Below are 22,501 nucleotides of genomic sequence, written 5' to 3' on the forward strand. Positions count from 1 at the left end.
TCTATATCATTGCTGTCAACACGGATGGGTAGCCGGCTGGCTAGAAAACCATATGCTCTTGGCCCCCAAGCCACATTGAGATCAAGGACTGTAAATCAATCAGTAGTTACAGCTAATCTTTTTCTCAAATCTGAAATACTGGAGAGTATGGAAATACTAATTTCCAAAAATAATTAGTTTTGAAAGAGCCATTCAAATATTCATGTGATAAACATTTCCTAGACTCCTGCTTAAGGCAACCAGGGAAAAAGATGAGAGGTCATGTGGACACCTGTAACTTAAGAGGCTGTGAGTTTTCACAGCAGGGTCTGGTGTCTTGGAATCCATCCCTGATCCTGTCAGAGAAACAGGATTCATGCCCAATGGAGGACAGTGGGCAGACTTCCTAGAGATGGTGTATATAAATGGATTTGTACATGCTAGAAGATGAGACATTTACTGTGTTTATATTATATTAAAATAATCGGTCCTTTATCAGTAATTTTTATAAATTGAGGAAAACATTAGAGAAGTTATTAGAAATATTTGTAATTTAGTGGTAATGTGTTAGCATGCATGAGGTCCTGGGTCCAATCAGGAGGGGGACAGTGGTGGGGAGGAAGGATCTATAAGATTAAGAACACACACAAACCTAGTGCCTGCTAGTAGGACTAATACAAGATAACAAACAATGCATAGAACCTAGGATTGGGAATGCCAGAGTATATACATGGGAAATGCACAATGTAAGAGACAGGAAAGTGCAAAGATGCATTTGCATAAGAAACTATTATACAAAAGAGTCCTGGGGGCTGGAGAGATGGCCCAGTGGTTAAGAACACTAGCTGGTCTTTCACAAATCTGAGTTCAATTTCCCACAACCACATGATTGGCTCACAAAAAAGGTCCTAGTGTTCTTCATCTAATTCTTATTATGTCAAGTACAGCAAGAAAAAAAACAAGGCCAAATTGTTAAGTAAATTCAGGAGGGTCATGAAGCTGATGTAGCACATGCTCACACACATGCACAAACACACACACACACACACACACATCGCGCGTGCGCCTACAGGCACGCATGCGCACATTTCCCCATTCCATCTTAACTGTTGTTGGCTCTCCCTAAAGTGAGGATGTGCATACTTAGAGTGAGTGATGGCGACCGGCAGACTGCTGTTCTCAGCTCTCTCTTCCTAGGCAGAAAGATCATTTCCAGGTCACCACCATCAGGGCATTGCTCTCTACTGACCTTGCCTGACAAGGTGCTTGCTTCAGCTTTCAGGAATTCTGCACCCGAGGCTGGCGTGCTATCGGGAAAAAAAAAAAAAAAAAAAAAAAAAAAACAGACATGTCCTTACTGCAAAGAGAAGGTTGACCTGAAGAGGATGATTGGCAACCCTATCCTTCTAGAAATGTGCAAAATACAAGCTTAAATATGTCCAGGCATGTGCTGTGCAGCCTGAACCACCACTGTATTCATTAGCTATGGAAGAAAATATTTGTTGTCTCTAGCAACATGACTTTTTTGATTTCCTGTAGTTATATTCCTATTCTGCCTGGGAAATTGAATACCCAAGGCCATTCCACCCTTTATGGCCCACACTTTCCGTGTTAAGAGATTTACTGGGCCTCTGCTGGAGTCCCAGGCCCCTCCCAGAGATCCGCCTATCTCTGCAGGTCCACTTGGAGTTCCTGCAGGCAAGATCCTTGACCCACAAATCCGGGCCCCTGCCGGTCTCAGCTGGAGAGCGCCAGTTTCCAGTGAGATCCCACTACCCTGCAAAACCTTCTCAAGTTCCAGTCCAGCCCTCGTCCTCTTCTGCCGGCTATTGGCCAGAGAGAAGCCTCCTAGAGAGCTTGGACCACACAGAGATACAGACATTGAATCTTTGATCCACATAAGCCCATCTGGGAAGGACCATAGAGAGAGGGAAGAGACACCACCAACACCTACAGGAAGAAACTATGGGAAGAAGGCAATACAAGAGAACACCTAACAACAGAAAGACAAACATGACACCACCAGAATCTAGGGAATCTACACCAACTAGAATGGAACACAACAACAAAGCAGAGGAAGCAGAAGGGTACGACTTAAAAATCACCATCATAAAAATGATAGAGGCCCTCAAAGAAGATATGAGAAAATCCCTTAAAGAAATGGATGAAAAAAACAAACAAAAAAATGGAAGAAATGAACAAATTCCTTAAGGAAAGTACAGAAAGCCAAGAAAAAACAATTAACCAGGTGAAGGAAACGGTTCAAGATTTGAAAACCGAAATTGAGAAAATAAAGGCAACACAAATGGAAGGAAAGCTGGAAATTGAAAAGCTGGGCAAAAAATCGGAAACCATGGACACAAGCATAACCAATAGAATTCAAGAGATGGAAGAGAGAATCTCAGGCGCAGAAGATAAACTAGAAGAAATAGATTCATCGACCAAAGAAAACCATAAATCCAACAAATCCTTAACACACAATATCCAGGAAATGTGGGACACCATGAAAAGGCCAAACCTAAGAATAATAGGCATAGAGGAAGGTGAGGAAGCCCAGCTCAAAGGTGCTGAAAACATATTCAACAAAATCATCGAGGAAAACTTTCCAAATCTGAAGAAGGACATGCCCATGAAAGTACAAGAAGCATACCGAACCCCAAATAGGCTGGACCAAAGAAAAAAGACCCCTCGACATATAATAATCAAAACACCTAGCATACAGAATAAAGAAAAAATATTAAGAGCAGCGAAGGAAAAAGGACAGGTAACATATAAAGGCAGACCTATCAAAATTACACCTGACTTCTCCATGGAAACCCTCAAGGCCAGAAGGTCCTGGATAGATGTTCTAAAAGTATTAAGAGAACACGGATGCCAGCCTAGGCTACTATATCCAGCAAAACTCTCAGTCAATATAGATGGAGAGAACAAGATATTCAATGACAAAACCAGATTTTCCCAATATGTATCTACAAATCCAGCCCTACAGAAAGCATTGGAAGGAAAATTCCAACCCAAGGAAGGTAACTACGCCCACAAAAATGTAGGCAACAGATAATCCAACTACACCAGAAACCTAGGGTGAAGCAGAACAAATATATTCACAATACCACTGCCAACAACAAACCTAAATCAAACAACCATCAACAATCAATGGTCCTTACTCACCCTCAACATTAATGGTCTTAACTCACCTATAAAAAGACACAGATTAACAGAATGGATACGAAGACAGAATCCATCCTTCTGCTGCATACAAGAAACACATCTTAGCTCCAAAGATAGACATTACCTCAGGGTAAAGGGTTGGGAAAAGATTTTCCAATCAAATGGAAATAAGAAGCAAGCAGGCGTAGCTATCCTAATATCTAACAAGCTAGACTTCAAACCAAAACTAGTCAAAAGAGATGAAGACGGTCATTTCATATTCATCTCAGGAGAAATCCATCAACACAAAGTCTCAATTCTGAACATCTATGCCCCTAATACAAAGCCACCCACATTCGTAAAAGAAACACTACTAAAAATCAAAGCTCATATAAAACCTCACACACTTATAGTGGGAGACTTCAATACACCACTCTCAACACTAGACAGAACCACAAATCAGAAACTCAACAAAGAAACAAAAGAATTAACAGAAGTTATGTCTCAACTGGGGCTAACAGACATCTATAGAACATTCCATCCAAAGACAAAAGAATATACCTTCTTCTCTGCTCCACATGGAACCTTCTCTAAAATCGACCACATACTAGGAGACATAACAAACCTCAACAGATACAAGAGAATAGAAATAGTCCCCTGTATCTTATCGGACCACCATGCTTTAAAATTGGAATTCAACAACAATACAAATAGCAGAAAACCTGCAAACTCATGGAAACTTAACAATGTGCAATTGCACCACTCCTGGATCAAAGAAGAAATAAAGAAAGAAATTAAAGACTTTCTAATATTCAACGAGAATGAGGATACAACATACCCGAACTTATGGGACACCTTGAAAGCAGTGCTACGAGGGAAGTTCATTGCACTAAGTGCCCATATGAAGAAAACAGAGGATAGTCACATAAATGAATTAACAGCGCAACTGAAAACCTTAGAACAGAGAGAAGCGAATTCACCCCGCAGGAGCAGACGCCAGGAAATAATCAACTTGAGGGCTGAAATCAACAAAATAGAAACCAGGAAAACAATACAAAAAATCAATGCAACAAAGAGTTGGTTTTTTGAGAAAATCAACAAGATTGATAAACCTTTGTCCAAATTAACGAAAAAGCAGAGACAGAACATGCAAATTAACAAAATCAGAAACGAAATGGGGAACATAAGAACAGACACAGAGGAAATCCAGACAATTTTCAGGTCATACTTCGAAAATCTGTATTCCACAAAAATTGAAAATTCAAAGGAAATGGACAAGTTTCTGGATAACTATCACTTACCAAAATTAAATCAAGAACAGACAAACAACTTAAATAGACCTATAACCCGAAATGAAATAGAAGCAGTCATCGAAAGCCTTCCAACGAAAAAAAGTCCAGGGCCAGATGGATTCAGTGCAGAATTCTACCAGACATTCAAGGAAGAACTAATACCACTACTCCTCAAACTGTTCCACAAGATAGAAACAGAAGGTTTATTGCCAATCTCTTTTTATGAGGCCACAATAACTTTGGTACCCAAACCTCACAAAGACACACTAAAAAAGAAAACTACAGACCAATATCCCTGATGAACATCGATGCAAAAATACTCAATAAAATAATGGCAAACCAAATTCAAAAATACATCAGAGAAATCATCCACCATGATCAAGTAGGCTTCATACCTGGATTGCAGGGATGGTTTAACATACGAAAATCTATCAACGTGATCCACCATATAAACAAACTGAAAAAGAAAAACCATATGATTATCTCCCTAGATGCAGAAAAAGCCTTCGATAAAATTCAACACCCTTTCATGATAAAGGTATTAGAGAGGTCAGGGATAACAGGAACATACCTAAACATAATAAGAGCAATATACAGCAAACCAACTGCCAACATCAAACTGAATGGAGAGAAACTTAAGCCAATTCCTCTAAAATCAGGAACAAGACAAGGCTGTCCTCTCTCTCCATATCTCTTCAATATCGTACTAGAAGTTCTAGCTAATGCTATAAGACAACAAAAGGAGATCAAGGGCATCCAAATTGGAAAGGAAGAAGTCAAACTGTCTCTATTTGCAGATGATATGATAGTTTACATAAGCGACCCAATAAACTCTACCAGGGAACTCCTACAGCTGATAAACACCTTCAGCAAACTAGCAGGATACAAGATAAACTCAAAAAAATCAGTAGCCCTATTTTTTTCAGACGACAAAGAGGCAGAGAAAGAAATCAGAGAAACATCACCCTTTACAATAGCCACAAGCAACATAAAGTATCTTGGTGTAACGCTTACCAAACAAGTAAAAGATCTATATAATAAGAACTTTGTGACTCTAAAGAAAGAAATTAAAGAAGATACCAGAAAATGGAAAGACCTCCCATGCTCTTGGATAGGTAGGATAAACATAGTAAAAATGGCAATCTTACCAAAAGCAATCTACAGATTCAATGCAATCCCCATTAAAATCCCACCACAATTCTTCACCGACCTTGAAAGGATAATAATCAACTTTATATGGAAAAACAAAAGACCCAGGATAGCCAAAACAACCCTATACAATAAAAGAACATCAGGAGGCATCACCATTCCTGACTTTAAGCTCTACTACAGAGCTATAGTTCTGAAAACAGCCTGGTATTGGCATAAAAATAGACAGGTAGACCAATGGAATCGAATTGAAAATCCTGATATTAATCCACGCACCTATGAACACCTGATTTTCGACAAAACAGCTAAAATTATACAATGGGGCAAAGACAGCATCTTCAACAAATGGTGCTGGCACAATTTGATGAGGGTGTGTAGAAGACTGCAGATAGACCCATGTCTGTCGCCATGCACAAAACTCAAGTCCAAATGGATCAAAGACCTCAACATCAATCCAGCCACATTGAACCTCTTAGAAGAGAAAGTAGGAGGTACCCTTGAACAAATTGGTATAGGAGACCGCTTCTTGAACATAACTCCAGGGGCACAGACACTGAAAGAAACAATTAATAAATGGGACCTCTTCAAACTTAGAAGCTTCTGTAAGGCAAAGGACACAGTTGACAAGACCAAACGGCAGCCCACTGACTGGGAAAAGATTTTCACTAATCCTATATCCGACAAAGGGCTGATCTCCAAAATATACAAAGAACTCAAGAAACTAGTCAACAAAACACCAAATAACCCTATTAAAAAATGGGGTACAGAACTGAAGAAAGAATTCTCAATGGAGGAAATCAAAAATGCTGAAAGACACTTAAGAAAATGCTCCACATCCTTAGCTATCAGGGAAATGCAAATCAAAACAACTTTGAGATACCATCTTACCCCTGCCAGAATGGCTAAAATTAGAAACACCAGTGATGACTTATGTTGGAGAGGATGTGGAGAAAGTGGAACACTCCTCCACTGCTGGTGGGAGTGCAAACTCATACAGCCACTTTGGAGATCAGTATGGCGGTTCCTCAGGAAAATGGGAATTAGTTTACCACAGGACCCGGCAATCCCCCTCTTAGGCATATACCCAAAGGATTCACATCAATGCAACAAAGACATCTGTTCAACTATGTTCATAGCAGCACTATTTGTAATAGCAAGAACCTGGAAGCAACCTAGATGCCCTTCAATTGAAGAATGGTTAATGAAGATGTGGCACATCTACACAATGGAATACTACTCTGCAGAAAAAAATAATGGTATCTTGAAATTCGCAGGCAAGTGGATGGCACTTGAAGAAACCATCCTGAATGAGGTAACCCAGTCCCAAAAAGAGGAACACAGTATGTACTCACTCATATATGGATTTTAGACCTAGATCAAATGATCACCAGCCTATAATTCACATCACCAGAGGAACTAGGATACAAGTTGTATTCTAAGAGATTCATATAAAGTCCCTCACAGAACTGGGAAGGGACAAGTCCCCCAGACCTCAGGTATAGTGGGGGAGGACAGCTAATGGAGAGAGAAGTAGGAGAAAATGAGAGGGAGGAGAGAAAGGCATGTGCGACCAGGAGGATTGAGCCTGGTTAGGAATGGAAAATAGGAAGAGAGAGAGAGAGACAGAGACAGAGAGAGAGAACATAAAAGAGGGAGCCAATATTGGTTTGAAGATAAAGTTGAACACAAAGAAAGGTCGAGGGAACTACAAGACTGCTCCCAACTAACAATCTCAGCTTCCGTGGAAAGGCTATCATAAATGCCCTTCCCGGAGAGTGAGATCAACAACTAACTTCTCCATGGAGTCCTCAACTAATGCCTATTGAAAACAGGAGCAAACACCCATACATAAACACTGAGTCAAACTAGAACCCAGAAGCAGATGGAGAGGACAAGACCATGCGGTAGAAGTACATAGAGACAGCTTACCTGAACAAGGAGGAGCTAAGGGCCACTAGACTGATAGCTGGGAAGCCAACAGGGGTCTGACTAGGACCCCCTGAATATGGGTCTCAGCCAGAAGGTCTGAGCAGTCTAAGAGACCTCAGACAGTGGAGCCAGGATGTATCCCTGGTGCACAAAAGGACTTTGCAAACATATCCCCCATGGAGGGATAACTGCCTTATTCTAGAGATAGGAGAGAAGCCCTAGTCCCTACTTCACAGGACCTGTCAGATCTACATGACCCCAACTGGATGGCATTCCCCTACATATTGTATTGTGGTGGGGGGTTGGGAGGGGAGGGTGTTTAGAGTGCATGGGAGAGGGTAGAGAGGGCAAAAGGGAGGGAAAGAGGGAGGGAGGGCTTGGGGGGGAGGGAGGGAGGGAGGGAGAGGGAACTGGGATCGACATGTAAAATAATAAAAAAAAAAAAAAAAAAAACAAAAAAAAACGCTTTGACTCCAAAATTTAAGTTGAAGAACAAGTTACTGGGGAAAAGTATTTCTATTTTTGTTTCCACAGAAAATGAAAAGATGTGGATTCCTTCCAGACTAATGTGGTTTGATCACACCAGACCGCCTGAAACAGAGTACAAGCTGATCCTACATTCCAAACAGCTGGACAAAACAGCCCTACAGACTACAGCTAGGATATCTGAATCTTCTTCGAATCCCCCAAGACAGCGCCCCTTACCAGCAGGAAGTAGTTTGGAAAGAACGACGCCCAAATTCCCAAATATTGTGTATAAATGTTTGTTTTCATTTAATTGGACTTTGTTATATAAAATTAAATAAAAAATACTCTATATGCATAAAAAAAAGAGATTTACTGGGAATGTGTTGTGTAGTTCAAAAAGTGGGCACAATATGAGGAAGAATACTGGAGATGATGAATGGATGGGTGGATAAGTAGTTGAGGTATATGGGTTTGTGAGTAAATCATAGATAAATTAAAATCGTATGTAAATTTTAAAATTATGGAACTGTAAAAGTTCAGACTGTGAACTAGCAGTTTGGAGGCAGAACAAATTTTTACTTTTCCCAGAAATGACTAGATTTCTTCTTGTCTTTCACCTTAGCTTTTTAAAATTTCTTATTATGCCTTATCTCCTTTTAGACTAAATTCCAAGCATAATGATATTGAAATGAACCAAAGATCCACAGGCCCAGAAAGTTCATGGCAGCAAGTAGGACTTTCAAAAAAAATATGTGCTTTAGCATTTTTTTTTGTTCATGTTTGTCTATGGGCCAGAAAGGGGCATTGAATACCTTGGAATTGGAGTTACACATGGTTATAATAGTCATGTAGGTGCTGGGAAACAAAGTGGGACCCTTGGAAAGACCCAGAGTTCTTTACCACTGAGCCATCTCTCCAGGCCCAGCAACTAAGACTTTTATAGACACCAGGATGCCCAACAGAATAAGCACGAGTCCCATTAAGATCTCAAGAGGGTAACAGCCCTCAACCAGAAATAACTAGAAAGACTTAGTCCTTGGGTCTCTGTCCCAAGACCATGTTTCTTCTAAGGATTAAAGGGACTTGGGCATATTGCCTCTTAAGCAGGACACTGAGAAGGTAGCAGCAGCCCGTTGTACACCTTCTCCTGGGGGCTGTCCTTCTGTGCTTGTGGCCAGTCAATAACTTCACAGTACTAAGGAAGCAGCTTCCTTTCTCTCCAGCCCAAAGCATGTGGCTTTGTGGTGGCTATTAACAATTTTCTCATCTCTGTCTCCTACAGACAAGGAGTCTTCCAACTAGGACATCAGAAGAGTGGGTCTTTGGATCTCAGGGCCAGGCTGTGGGTGAGAACACCAGCTCAGCCAACAGGCTTGGCCCAGCTAAGTCTGGAAGTGTGCTGTATGCATGATGTACCCTCTCCTTCCTTATCTACTGTTCCTGAAGTCCCCTTCTAATGTGAGATGACTTGTTCAACAACTTTCAGTTAAAAACTTACAAAACTGTGGTTAAGTCCATCTGTTAGAAAACAAGTTACCAAGTTAAATAATACTTTAAATAACAAGAGGGATCTCTGTCCTTATGTTGTACAGAAAGAACAAAAACCACTGGTTGCAACATATACTCTTATTGAGATTTATATAAGGAAAAGCTTGTGTGAAAATGCTGGCCTTTGTAATATTGCTTTCAGTGACACTGGCCATCAATTAAACTCTCTTGGCACAAATTTATTAGTGACACTAGAAAAAACAAAAGATGTCCTATGGAATACACCAATGCCACTCTTCGTGCTGTACTGAATACTCTATGGTGTGTCCACTGCAAGGGCGTCCAGAGCTCAGGTTTTGCTCACATCAAGCACCTCCTGTGTTCTTTGACTCCATAGATGGCTATCTCCTGTCCTTTGTTCAGTGTGTAGCCTTGCCTTTATCACTGTTTGGACTTAACCATGAGTGATTTCAGTTTGTTTTCAGAAAATGAGTGTAATATAAACAGTAATAGCCATAATGCTGCAAGTGTTTGGAAATGCTTTATTTAGATAATTCTTTTTTATTATTCAAGAAGCAGGCTCTCAATATGTTACCCAGACTAGCTCCAAACTCCCAGGCTCAAGTGTTCCTCCTTGCCTCAGTCTTTTCTTGCAGCTGGGACCACACACCTCATGGAACCCTCTATGCAAAACTCTTTAAATAGGGCACATAGAATTTACAAGAGGAAGTGCCCCTTTGGGACACTGTTTATTATATTTACAAGTGATATTGATGGGTACCTCTTCTGCCTGACTCTACAGAGGACAAACCCCTCAACTAAGCTTCAGCTGGGAGAGCACACATGTGTTTCTTTTCTTTCTTTCTTTCTTTCTTTCTTCCTTTTTTTTTTTTTTTTGCACACATGTGTTTCAATCAAATCTTCTCCCCACTCTCTCCCCTCCTATTCCTCTCACCACCTTTCCCTTCCAAGTTCATGTACTCTTTTTTCCTTCTAACCTGCTGAGTCCACTTGGTGCTGTCAGTATGTGCATGGGTGTGGAGCCTTCTCATAGAAATGGGCAACCTATCAGGGACTGAATCCAAAGCAAATGGACCTAAGGGTGAGACTCAGTGGTGCATTCTCCATCCATGCTAGAATTTCAGCTGGCTCGATCATGTACAGGTCTTGTGTTTGTAGCCATAGCCATTATGAGCTCATGTATCCACCATACTGGCATGACCAAAAAGAACTCTTTTTTGTATCAGTCCTCTTATCACCTCTGGCTCTTCCAATATGCCTGCTCCCTCTTTCATGATGACCCCTGAGCCTTGAGGAGAAGGGGTGTAATACAGATGTTCCAGTTGACATATGAGCACTTCCTGGTACTTTGGCCAGTTGTCTTTGTATTAACCACTATCTACTACAAAAAGAAGATTCTCTGACAAAGATTGAGAGTTGCAGTAATCTATAGGCATAAAGTTAAGTATAGGGTGCAGTTTAATACCATGTCCAGTTAGTTCAATAATAGTTAGTCATTGGTTCTTCTCTACCCAGCCGCAGGATCTTGGCCTAGATAACACTAAGGGGTGGTTACTCATGTGGAACAGGCCTTAAATACAATCAGACAGGCATTCCAAAAAGATTAATGCCACTCAGTCACCAATTGGTGCATCTTGTCAGTCAGGTTGTTACTGAGATCATAAGGTTCCTAGCTGTGCAAGACTGTTGATAACTTTTCTCATACAATAACATACACAGCACCTTCTGGTACTGTGAAAACTATCCAGTGAAAAGCAAGCTTCAAGGTCAGTACTAGCTTGACTTCTCTGTGTCCTATGACTCAAGAATATAGTGTCTTCAAGCCACAGGATTTTACTGTAAAGTTATGGGGGGCAACCAAGAACAAAGGCAATGGCCTGTGTTGTAAAACAAGGTTCTTAGGCCTGTATCTCTTTCACATTTTGGACAAGCACTGAAAGTCAGTTTTATCTCATTGATCTCTGATATGAATATGTCACTTGGCTTTTGTGGACAGTTACATAAAAAGCAGCTTCACTAATGCTCTGGAATGGAACTCTGAGTAGATAAAGAAATGTTTATTTGAATGGAATCCAAAGTGACCCACACATTTAAGATATGTCATATAATCAGTATATTAGCTTTCTGTTAGTGTAATGAGCAATTGAGATAACCACATTCTTTTGGTTCACAGTTTTAAAGGTTTTAGTTCCTGGTCAGTTGACCCTGTTGTTGTGAAGTCTGTTGGAAAGTTGTCAACCATGGCAGGCAGTGCATAGGAAGGAAGTGGCTTGCTCCATGGTGGCCAGTAAGCAAAAAGAAAGAGGCATACCCGATATGAATTAGCTTCCTTCCACTAGGTCCTACCCATTTCCTAAGGGTTCTACCACCTCACAAAAGTCTCTCCATAGATTCAAGGCAAACTTATGATTATGAGCTTCTGAAAGTGTAAACACAGGTTACATATTTCTAATATGCAATAGCATACACATTCCCATTCCCAAATAGGAAGCATGGGAATAGTAACACAATCAAATCCTATCAGGGCCAGCAACAAACCATGTACCTTTGTGGCGTCTGAGGCACATTGTAGCATCATCTGAGCACTTACAAGCTTGGCAGCCCTACCCAGTGCTGTCCCCTTTTCCCTCTCAGTCCACTGGCCACCAGTCCATGAGGACAAAGGGGCAGAAGGGACAACAGAGAGCCTTGGACAGCCCATAAACACAACAGGAATAGCCTTCCAGGAGCCTGCTTCAGTGAGACACCTCGGCTTTCGGAATATATAAGATTGGGGATGGTAGCTGGGGAATCACCCAATTTTCATTAAACAAAAGCCTCCTAGTACAAGTCTTAGTTATCATCTGTGTAAGCACAGTCCTATCACAAAGCTCCTAGCACAATGTCTAAATACCATATGGGCAGCAGGGGGAAAGTGTCTGCAGGGAACTTCATCAAGAGTTGTACTGGAGACAGTCTCCAAATAAGATCAGGCAGAGAACAGGGAACCTTCTGCCTGGGAGGGATGGGGTGGTGGGTGGGGAGGGAGCACTCCATGTTGCTGAGCTCAGAGAGAGTCGCCAGGCCATGGTAGACTGCAACATCTGACCAGCAGGGCCTCCCAGCACTGCCCCTATACCCCTGGCCCTTGCAGCTTCTGGGGCTAGCTCCACTTGTTGACTGTCATAAATCTTAGGTTTTACTGCAATTTACACATCACCCTCAGTGCGTCACACAAAGGCCTCTCAGGACTTCCTTGCAGGGAATCCAACCCATCTACACCTCCTCTGTTTTTGTGTTTTGTTTTGCTTTTTTTTTTTTTTTTTTTTTTTTGTTTGTTTTTGTTTCTAGAAACTTGGTGAAAGATTTATCACCAATGATTCTTGTATTCTTCCTGCCTATAAGCCAAGCATACAAGTTCTACTGCCAGCTTAGCAAGTATCCAAGCTCCCTTGGACTATGACTAGAGCAGCCTTCATAGCTGACCCTCCTTGGGCAGCTGTTTCTCAGTAGTTCTCCATATGAAACTCTTCTCTGTGCAAGTCCTTCTTTTTTACATCATGGAGCCTTCAATAGATGGGATCTTGCCCTTAAGTTACATTTCTTATTCAACCGATTGAAAGTGTATGTTTTCCTCTTCTCTTTAACAGATATCATTTTTTCCTATACACTTGCCTTGTTCGAACCTTGAAACATGTTCCCATTATTTTCCTTGCCACATTACAGTTTTCAGATCTGGTCTGCTCTTTCTTTCTCTTTCTTGCTAACCATTTCCCAGACTACAGGTTATACCGTCTTGATATTTCCTCCACCAAATAAATTAAACCATTACTTCTGAAGTCAGCCATTCAAACTTCTATGACAGAGGCAGACTATAGACTTTGCTAGATTGTAACATTGGGTGGCACCTCCTTTTTCTCATGAAACTTCACAAGCTGCTCTTTACTGTCTGCATTTCCGTTGCCATTCTGGTCTTCCAGACTCCTAATGGAATGGTCAGTAATCTCTGAGTATAACGGTCAAGGACTTGTCACACCTACAGTTCCAAATTCTTCAGTGTTCCTCCCACAAACCAGTTTCAAAGACCTACAAACTGCATAGTAGAACTACCTTTACAAAGAACCTACTTCCTGGTACCTTATCCTCTATCGGGTTCAGAGTTTCTTATATTAGGGTCCTTGATCCATTTGTAGCTGATATCTTTGCAGATATCATAGAGTGCAGCTGTATTCTTCTATGTGTAGATAACCCAGTTTTCCTAGCATCATTTGCTGAAGGTTTAGTTTTATCTTCAGTCTATATTACACCTGGGACCTCTACTTGAGTCAATTAATTCATATGTCTATTTTGATGCTAGTATCTTACTCTTTTATTACTGTGGTTCAGGTGTGGTGATACTTCTATCAGTATTCCTTTTACTTAGGATTGCTTTGGTCATCTGGGGTCTTTTGTGGTTCTATATGAATTTTAAGATTTTTTTTCTATTTTTTTTTTTTTTTTGTGAAGAATGGTATATTAACTTTCATTGGCATCACACTGAATCTGTGGACCACTTTTGATAGGCCATTTACACAATAGAAATTCTTTGGATCTGTAAACATAGCATATCTTTCCTTCTTTTAGTGTCTTCAATTTCTTTCTTCAGTGTTTTAAAGTTTTTATTGTAGAGGTCTTTCAGTTCATTAGTTAATTTTACCCCAAGGCATTTTCTTTAAACTACTGACAATGGGATTATATCCCTGATTTCTTTCTCAATGTCTGCCACTGGTTTATGGAAGGCCACCTGAGTGTGTGTGTGTGTGTGTGTGTGAATTTTGCTTCCTGCTACTTTACTGAAAGTAAATTTCAGCTATATGAGTAATAAAGATGAAAGGTAAGTTTAAATCTATCAAACTGTGAAATTATTTCTATTGCTGTTTAAATTCTTGGAAAAAAAAAATCTGTGAAGGATCAAGTCCACAATAGTTCTGACTAAAAACATAGATTAAGTCTATGTTTGGTCTTTCTGGTTCTCCCAGTAACAAGGTGATCACTGTAGGAATTGGGAAAGTAAAAAGCAAGTTCATTACTGTGTTGGATTTTTGTGGCATCTCCTCTTCAGAGGCTCCTTCTTCTGAGTTGTTCATTTAGTTCACAGGCTGGCCTAGACTTTCTTTCCAGGACTTTCCTGGGAGTTTGTGAAAGCAAACATTGTATGAGTTCCCACAATAAAGTTCATTATATACGAATGAACTTTTTCCTTGAGGACATTTTTCTATGAACAACAAAGTCACTAATCTTTCTGCTAATGTACATGATAGGAACATATCTACCTATGAGTAGTAATATACAGAAGTGAACGATTTCCTATAAAATACTAGAATCAGTAGCAAATATCCACAGCAGACATCCCTCTAGCTGCACAGGTATGCATAGGTCCCATTAAGCAGAGCAGATACCTTTGTCCCCATAATCCTTCCAGCAGTGACAGCAACCAGGGAATATGGTTTTCTAATATTGCTGTATCTTAAACCCTCAATAATCCAGCATGTACAGATCATACTGCCCATTTTAAGGACAGAAAAATATTTTGGGTTAGGTCAAGTGACTTGCCCAAGATTGCATATTTGTAATCATCCAAGTGTCTCCGAGTCCAAAACTCAATTAATTACATACTCTTAGCTCTGGCCAAGAATTTAACATGGGTCAAAGGAAGTTCACTCCTTTTTGCACATGGTTACCAGCACAAGACAAAAGTTGCTGAGAATCAGATGAAGAACACATAGCAAAGAATATTCCACTGAACTTTGATGAACTATCAAATCTTACTTATAAAGGTTGGAGGCAGGGGTCTCTGTCTTCAGATTACTGCATGTGGAGTTATTTTGAGTCATAAGAAACCTCTTTGTATATAATTATTTTTAAAATATTATGTTCACATGTTTTTTTTTAGACAGAAAAAGGAAAGCTTTATAGAATTAGGAACTAGATTTTTCACAGAAGAAAAAGCAACAGATTGTCTGAGAGTACACAGACACTAGGGATGAGCAGCTGAAATCTGATGGAGTTCTGCACCAAAACAAACTTTCTTTGGATCCTTCCAAATCAATATTTTATTTATACCCACTAGTTCTGTTCTCATGGCAAAACAAGACTTACTGTATCTTGTGTTACATACATTATTTCAAAGAATTATGTCTAGAGTAAGCCTATCAAATTTCAGCAAAACAAATTCAGTTTACATGAAAATGCAGCCTGTGCCATTTATACTAGAGATCTGATAAGGGGGACACAACCCTCTCTCTAGTAATAGCAACAAATTTGCCTAGATGCCCCAGATATTATGATTCCTTGCCCTTGAGATGTTACACAGAGGGATGACAGGTGAGTAGATACTCTATAGCCAACCCATTTGCTTCTGTGCAGCAAGCACACTGACTCTATACAAGTATTAAGTCTCCAGTATACATGTGCCATTTCCGGATGTGCTAAGTGGTCAGGTTATTCAAATATCAATACTGGAGAGAGACCTTGGCTATCTATACAATAAAGAAAAACAGAAAAACCATTCTTCTAATACAAAATATTTATATAACAGCATTCAAGATAAAGCTCACAATTACTATTTACACTTAAATCTTCAAGGGTACAATTCTATGGTACTTAAATAATTAAGTCAGAATAAACTTTGTTACAGTTCGTGTCATAAAGACCCATGGTTAGCACATGACTGGAACTGGGTGGAGAAACTAGGACTTTATTGCAGTTCTCAGATTTACCCAAAACACTTCCTGCTGGGCTTCATCCAAGGGCCACTCCAGGTAGGTCTTGGTGTTCATTATCTTGCGAAGCTTGCAGAAGCGCTGGGGGATGGCTTTCTTCTCAATGGGCTCCAGTAAAACCAGGATGCTGGCATCATTGTTCTCATCAAAGAGCCTGAAGTGGGAGAAGTCCAGTTCATACTTGCACCACTCGCTCCGCACAAAGTTCTCAGAAAGCACAAATACGGTTTTGTGGCTCTTCTCAATAGAGTCGATGATGTTGTCAATGATCCACTTGCCAGGAACAAAGTCCCGCTTGTGGAGACATAGCTTGAAGGGCGGGTCCGAATTCTCCAGCTGTTGGACCATGAGGTTCTCCACCCAGTAGGAATCCTGCTCGCTGTAGGAGACAAAGGCATCATAGCAAATGTCCCTGCACGGAGCTTTCTTGGGCTTCCTCTTGGTCTGGAGCCACGCCCACATCATTCTCAGGTACCATAGCCCGTGGAAATGGTGGCACAGGCCGCCTATGAGCAGGAGCACCAGGACTAGGGCACAGCAGACACCAGACACTAGCAGAGCCTGGTGGCACTCCAAGACTGAGGGCCTGGCGTCCTGAACCCTCTGGCCGCGCAGGCGGGGTGGAGAGTCACACAGGTAGTTGTCTGGCCAGTCATCCAGGACCTGGACCAGTGCTGGCTGCTCCAGTGTGAAGGACAAGAGTTCACATGAGCAGATAAAGTGGTTGCCACCTGCTTCCAGACTCGCCAGTTTGGGGAAAGAACCAAGTTGGTCTTTAGAGAAAGTATTTATGGCATTCTCTCTGATCTTCATGACCAGTAACACGGGAAACAAGGAGGCATCCGGGAGAGTGTGGAGCTTGTTCCTGGAAATATAGAGCTCTTGGAGACGAGGCAAAAACAAGGAAAACGAATTGAGGTTGTTGTTACTAACATCCAACACCTCCAGCGTCCGAGGGATGCATGTTTTTACTGCCTGTATCCCTGTACTGGACAAGTTCAGGAAACGCATCTTTTCTGGCCACTGGCAAGTGTCAGGCATAGATTGAAAGCTGTTTCTGCTGATGTCAAGGGCAGTCAGGTTTTTCAGAGTCAGTAAAATCTTTCCAGTTCTTTCTATTGATTTCAAATGATTCTGCCTCAAAATTAAAGTTTGTAGGGAAGGCCAGCCGTCCTCACAGGCTGAATTTTTCAAATATTCTTCAACCATCAAATTTTCGCTGAGGTCCAAGAATTCTAACGATTTTAAATGCTGTGAAAACAGACAAGGGACCAGAAAGACCTTACTGTTCACTACTGTGATTCTCTTAACTTTCTCCAGGAGGAGATATACGGTACTCAGATCATAAAATGAGTAGAATTTGGGGATGTGCAACCTCCGTATTATTAGCGTTTCTACTTTGCCTAGATCTCTCACTACGTCTGACTCAGATGGGTAAAAATCGCCCACTCCATTGAGGGTGCAGTCATCAAATTCCACCTCCGACAGTTCTGGAGTATAACGCAGCAGCTTCAGAAGTTCATTAAAACTTTCGTCAGTGAGATCTGCATTTCGGAATGCCAGCTTTTTCATCGGTGAATTCATTTCATCCGTGGACAGATCTGAAAAGCGGAACCTGTCCAAGTTAGCATCTCTCAGTTCTAAATATCCCACAGAACTCAGAATATCTTCAAAAATCCCCAGCAGGAAAGCAGACTGGCTCAGGTGAAAGGTCAGGTGATGGATGTTTTGAATAGACTGCAGACTTTGGGGCTCATAATTCTGGAGACTTAGTGCTTTGATTTCAAGTTCATCAAGAGAAGTCAGGCTAGCGAAATCTGTTCTCCGGATCTCACTGAGGGTGGCAACATTTCCTACCCTAAGGGTTTGTAAATTTGTGAGGTTGAGAAACAGTGGTGTTTCCCCCAGTATCCTATAAGGATTTCCCAGCAAGTTTAGGTATTTCAAAGAGGAAAGAGGCCTAAACCAGGAGGAGGATAAGTTGAATAAGTGATTATCAGATAAATCTAAATGTTCAAGGTTGCTCAGGGAAGAAAAGGCGCCGTCTTCTATGGTATTGATCCCATTGGACTGCAATATCAGGGCTCGGAGGTTCACACACCCTTGCAGGTCACCATGGCCAATGGAGGTGATCCTGTTGTTAGACAGGTCAAGGCTCTTCATGGATGCTGTGAGTCCTGAGGGAATGGAGGTGAAAGACCTGGAGCGGCCATCACACACACCAGCAGCATCACATGACAGAGATGCCTGAGTAGAACAGCCCTCCCTGGAGAGAACTGTCATGGCCACCAAGATCCAGAAGGTCCACAGAGCATGTAACATCCTCCACGATTTGACCTTAAAAATGAATGAAGCTCATGTGACTGGGTATGCCTGCCAGCATGTCATGATTCTCACTCTTATGTGCATCCCCCCTTGCAAATGCATATGCATAAGCAATAAGTTAGAGGTAAATAAATACAATCCATGAATGAGTATTAAAAATTAATTTCCTGATATATACAATAGCACTGGCAAATATTTTTCTGCCAGTGAAGAAACTTAAAAACACAATCATCTGAGGGGGAAAAAAACAGTACTCAGTAAACATGGATTGAACAATAAACAAATGAATACATGGAGGAACGAATAAGCAAATAGGTAAAGAAATGAACTGGACATGGCCATATGGGTTCTTGGTTTCTTATCTCTTCCTTGATTCGTTGCTCCCATGGCTCATGATCCCACTGGACTAAACCACCTCTCTCACTGAGCATATAAACCAAATGAGGGAAACAGCCCATTCTCTGACCAAAAGAATAATTTCATGCCTTGCTCCTACTACCAGCAGACGGGGAGATGGCTTGGAGCCCTGGGCGGAGGGAATGAATGGCTTGCTGAGATGAGAGGTAATCAGACCCTCAAAACCTTCTCTTTCTGCAGAGTAAAGTCCAGGAAGCTGTGTCCAAACCCACATGGGTTACTTAGATGAATGTGAATGAAATATGGTAATTTGTTTCACTCCACCACTATGCTTTCATGGGAGAATCCAACACTTTTCTCCCAATTCACTTTCTGGGCTCTATACCATGGCATCCATGTGCTATTGTCATATTTGCTCAGTTAAGCAACACTACAACTTTCCAAAATACTTTCTGCACTTATTTATTTGGAGGCAGGGGGAGGTACATGTGCCACAACAGAGAACAATATGAGGGAAGCTGTTCTTTGTTTCTACCATGTGGATTCTGGAGATTGAACTCAGGTCCTCAGGTCTGGTGGCAAGAAGCAAGCGCCTCTTTATTGTATATGTATGAGTGTTTTTCCTGAATGTATACATGTGCACCTAGGAAGCCAAAAGAAGGATCAGATTCCCTACAACCATGTGGATGCTGGGAACTGAACCCAGGTCATCTGGAAGTGCAGCAAGTGCACCTTACCGACAATCCATCACTCCCGCCCCTTTGCATTTTCCCTTTCGATTTTTTTAGTGCCCTTAAGAAATGTATCTCAGCCAGGCAGTAGTGGCACACACCTTCAATCCCAGCACTCGGGAGGCAGAAGCAGGAGTATCTTTGTGAGTTTAAGACCAGCCTGGTCTACAAGAGCTAGTTCCAGGACAGCTTCCTGTCTCAGAAAAGAAAGAGAGAAATGAATCTCACAGAGCGGTGTGATACCTTTAATCCCAGCAGTGGGGAGTCAGAGCCAGGCAGATCTCTGTGAGTTCGAGGCCAACCTGGTCTTCAGAGTGCGTTCTAGGACAGGCTCCAAAGCTAGAAAAACCTTGTCTGAAGAAAAAAGGGAAAAACCAAAAAACTATCTTTTGGAATCAGCAAGTGACAGGCCCATCAGTAGAGCACTTTGCTAGTATACATAGACGCCTTTGCTTGATTCCTAGCACTGAGTAAGTGGAGCACAGTAATGAATACAGGGATTCCGGCATTCCTGAGGTGGAGGCAGGAGGGAGCAGCAGCAGTTCAAGTCATCCACTGTCACAGGGTGAGTTCAAGGCCAACCCATAATGCATCAGACCATCTCAAAAAAAATAAACCGGCAGGTAATTTCTAGGTTGTAGATGTTAAGTCTTTTCTGACACCATTAACCTGATCATTTAAATAAAGTCTCTGTTATTCAGTATAATTAATATTTTGAGGTTTCTGATTGTTGCATTATGCAGTTTTTGTATTTTTCCCCATTTTTATGTGATCTCATTGGGCATTTATCCAGTTAAATGTTAACTTGCTTATAAATGTAGAAGTGAAAAAAGATGAACTGATAGAGCTTAGAAACTTCCAAAGCATACTGCCAACATCTGGCAATTTTGGTAAAAATTGTAAGTTTAAGTCGTAAGTATTCTATTCTGTTCTTGGAACAGCAAGAAACTTGGAATATGGTGAAATAAGACATCTCCTACAGTCACGATGTTCGCTATTTCCCTTTGTGGGAGGAAGAGGGTCTCTATATCTAAGCCAAGCCGCTCCACCCACCGTTTGTTCTTCGTTTAGGCAAGACATTTTGTCAATCAGAATCATCCCAGCAAGCTGATGTTTTTTACACCCGAAGCAATTTCTGCTTTTTTGAAAACAGAATAGCCTTTTCCTGGAGTCTAAGATGTAAACACAAGACTCTCGTTTTTGGAATTAAAGAAGCCATAAGCAGACCCTCAGAAAGAACTCCACACACTCTGTTTGTGTGCGGTTTCAGTTAGTTGTTTTCTGACCAGAGACGCAACTCCGATGTTCTGGAGATAAAGAAACACAGAGAAGGGAAGCACCCACACGCAGAAGCAAAAATCCCAGTTAGGAAGGAATAGTCTGCGCCACCTTGCGCGACATATCTTCCACTTCTAGTCGCAGTTTGCAGTACAACCTTCACTGCTTGCTAGTCAGAAACAGTGATTGCAGACACACACCCCTACAAATGATGTCTTTACCGACTCTGCACCAGGTTCGGAGCCAGCGGTCAAGAGAGGGCTGGACTGGAGCGATGCTGGAAACAGCGCCACGGTCACCATGAGAGTCCCAGAGTTCGGCGACTCCGGGGCCAGTAGTCAGCGAGACTGACAGGACGCCTTCACACTGCCAGGGACTCCAGGCTTGGCAGTCTCAGCACCTCTATCGCGCTCCTCCCCTCTCTAGGTGTCCCTCTTCCCGCAGGTACCACAGCTAGATTCATCTGTCTCCAAAGCTGAACCGCCTAGCTGGGGGCGCAGGTGCATCCACTGTGAGAACCCGGTGCCCGCGCCGCGGGGTACCCGTCGCCTCTGGTCCTGCCTGCCCGCGAAGGGGTGCAGACACCCGGTAGCGAAGCGACCGACCTACCTGGAAGACCACCAGCCTCCTCGTCTGCGCCCTCTGCCTGTCTGGGCCCGGTAGGCGAGGACCTGGAAGTGAGGGAAGGGGATGTCCCCAACCTAGAGCATGAACTTCCCGGTCGCCAGCACCGCCCCGAGCGGCTGGCACCGCCCATGGGGTCTGTAGCAGGAGCTAAGCTTGGCACCAGAACTTGGCAGAAGCAGCAGGTCAGGAAACCCAGAACTGAGAGAGGCCAGTGGCTCTGTGTGGGATTTCCCTGAGAGCCCTATACTGGGCTACTGAAGAGAGCACAGCGTTCCCGCGGCATTTTAGCTGAGTTAAGCACCCTGAGCCAGAGATCTGGCAGGAAGAAGACATTTTAAAGAAACGCTTACACTCTCTCTTTGGTTAATGGATTATTGCAACAATGAGGCCCCAAGGAATTGGAATTCCCCCACTTCGAGAAGTTAAGGGTTGCAACTGCGTGGCAATCACAGTAAGTTTTTGTCAGCTCGCCATGGGGAAGAAACCTGGGTAACGATGGCTGAATGACTGGGGTACCACACCTTGACCAAGACATCTTGCCATACCTGAACTTAAACCCGTGACAGGATGATGGACTTAGGGTGGAGGTGTCATGCACCTCTTTATTTAGTCATCTTCCCGATGTGGCTATACCCAATAGATATTACTCTGCTGTCCACTCGTAATCATTGGAATAGCTTATTGGGGCCCAGTAGGAGAGGCTAGCCAGGGCTTCCAAGACCTAGCTAGGTTCTAACCCTCGCTACTCCAATCACAAAACCTCACTTTGCCGTGGAACACACCTTTTGAACTCTTTCTGGTTTCTCTTCATTCTCTCCTTGCTGCCAGCATGTCTCTACCATCCGTTTCTGCTCAACATCTAGTAAGAGTCTACAAGCCACATCCAGACCTGCATTTTGTCCAGGACACGAATGGGCAAGGACAGCACAACTTTCTTTCTGTCCCTGCTGGTGTGCTGAGGGCAACCCAT

At 42.1% G+C, this 22,501-nt stretch overlaps 2 protein-coding genes across 2 annotated transcripts in view; one reads left to right on the top strand and one right to left on the bottom strand.

The window, feature by feature from the left end:
• Rnf175 (ring finger protein 175) overlaps positions 1-1,412 on the top strand; it is a 39,090-nt gene extending 37,678 nt beyond the window's left edge. The window contains 3 exon segments of the mRNA XM_051199239.1: positions 252-273; positions 1,255-1,294; positions 1,296-1,412. Of these exon segments, the coding sequence (XP_051055196.1) occupies positions 252-273; positions 1,255-1,294; positions 1,296-1,412 (179 nt within the window).
• A 14,098-nt stretch (positions 1,413-15,510) lies between these two features.
• On the bottom strand, positions 15,511-21,557 carry Tlr2 (toll like receptor 2). The gene is made up of 2 exons (XM_051199017.1): positions 21,514-21,557; positions 15,511-18,550 (listed from the first exon to the last, which is right to left on the bottom strand). The coding sequence occupies exon 2, from the start codon at positions 18,533-18,535 to the stop codon at positions 16,181-16,183; it is 2,355 nt and encodes a 784-aa protein (XP_051054974.1). The 5' UTR covers positions 18,536-18,550; positions 21,514-21,557; the 3' UTR covers positions 15,511-16,180.
• Between the last annotated feature and the right edge of the window lie 944 nt (positions 21,558-22,501).

This window comes from Phodopus roborovskii, unplaced genomic scaffold (genome assembly GCF_943737965.1).
Source record: "Phodopus roborovskii unplaced genomic scaffold, PHOROB, whole genome shotgun sequence".
Classification (NCBI taxonomy): domain Eukaryota; kingdom Metazoa; phylum Chordata; class Mammalia; order Rodentia; family Cricetidae; genus Phodopus; species Phodopus roborovskii.

What these genes read in the sequence shown, in the direction of transcription:
- Tlr2 (XM_051199017.1), bottom strand. Translation starts at nt 18,535, where the DNA reads ATGTTACATGCTCTGTGGACCTTCTGGATCTTGGTGGCCATGACAGTT.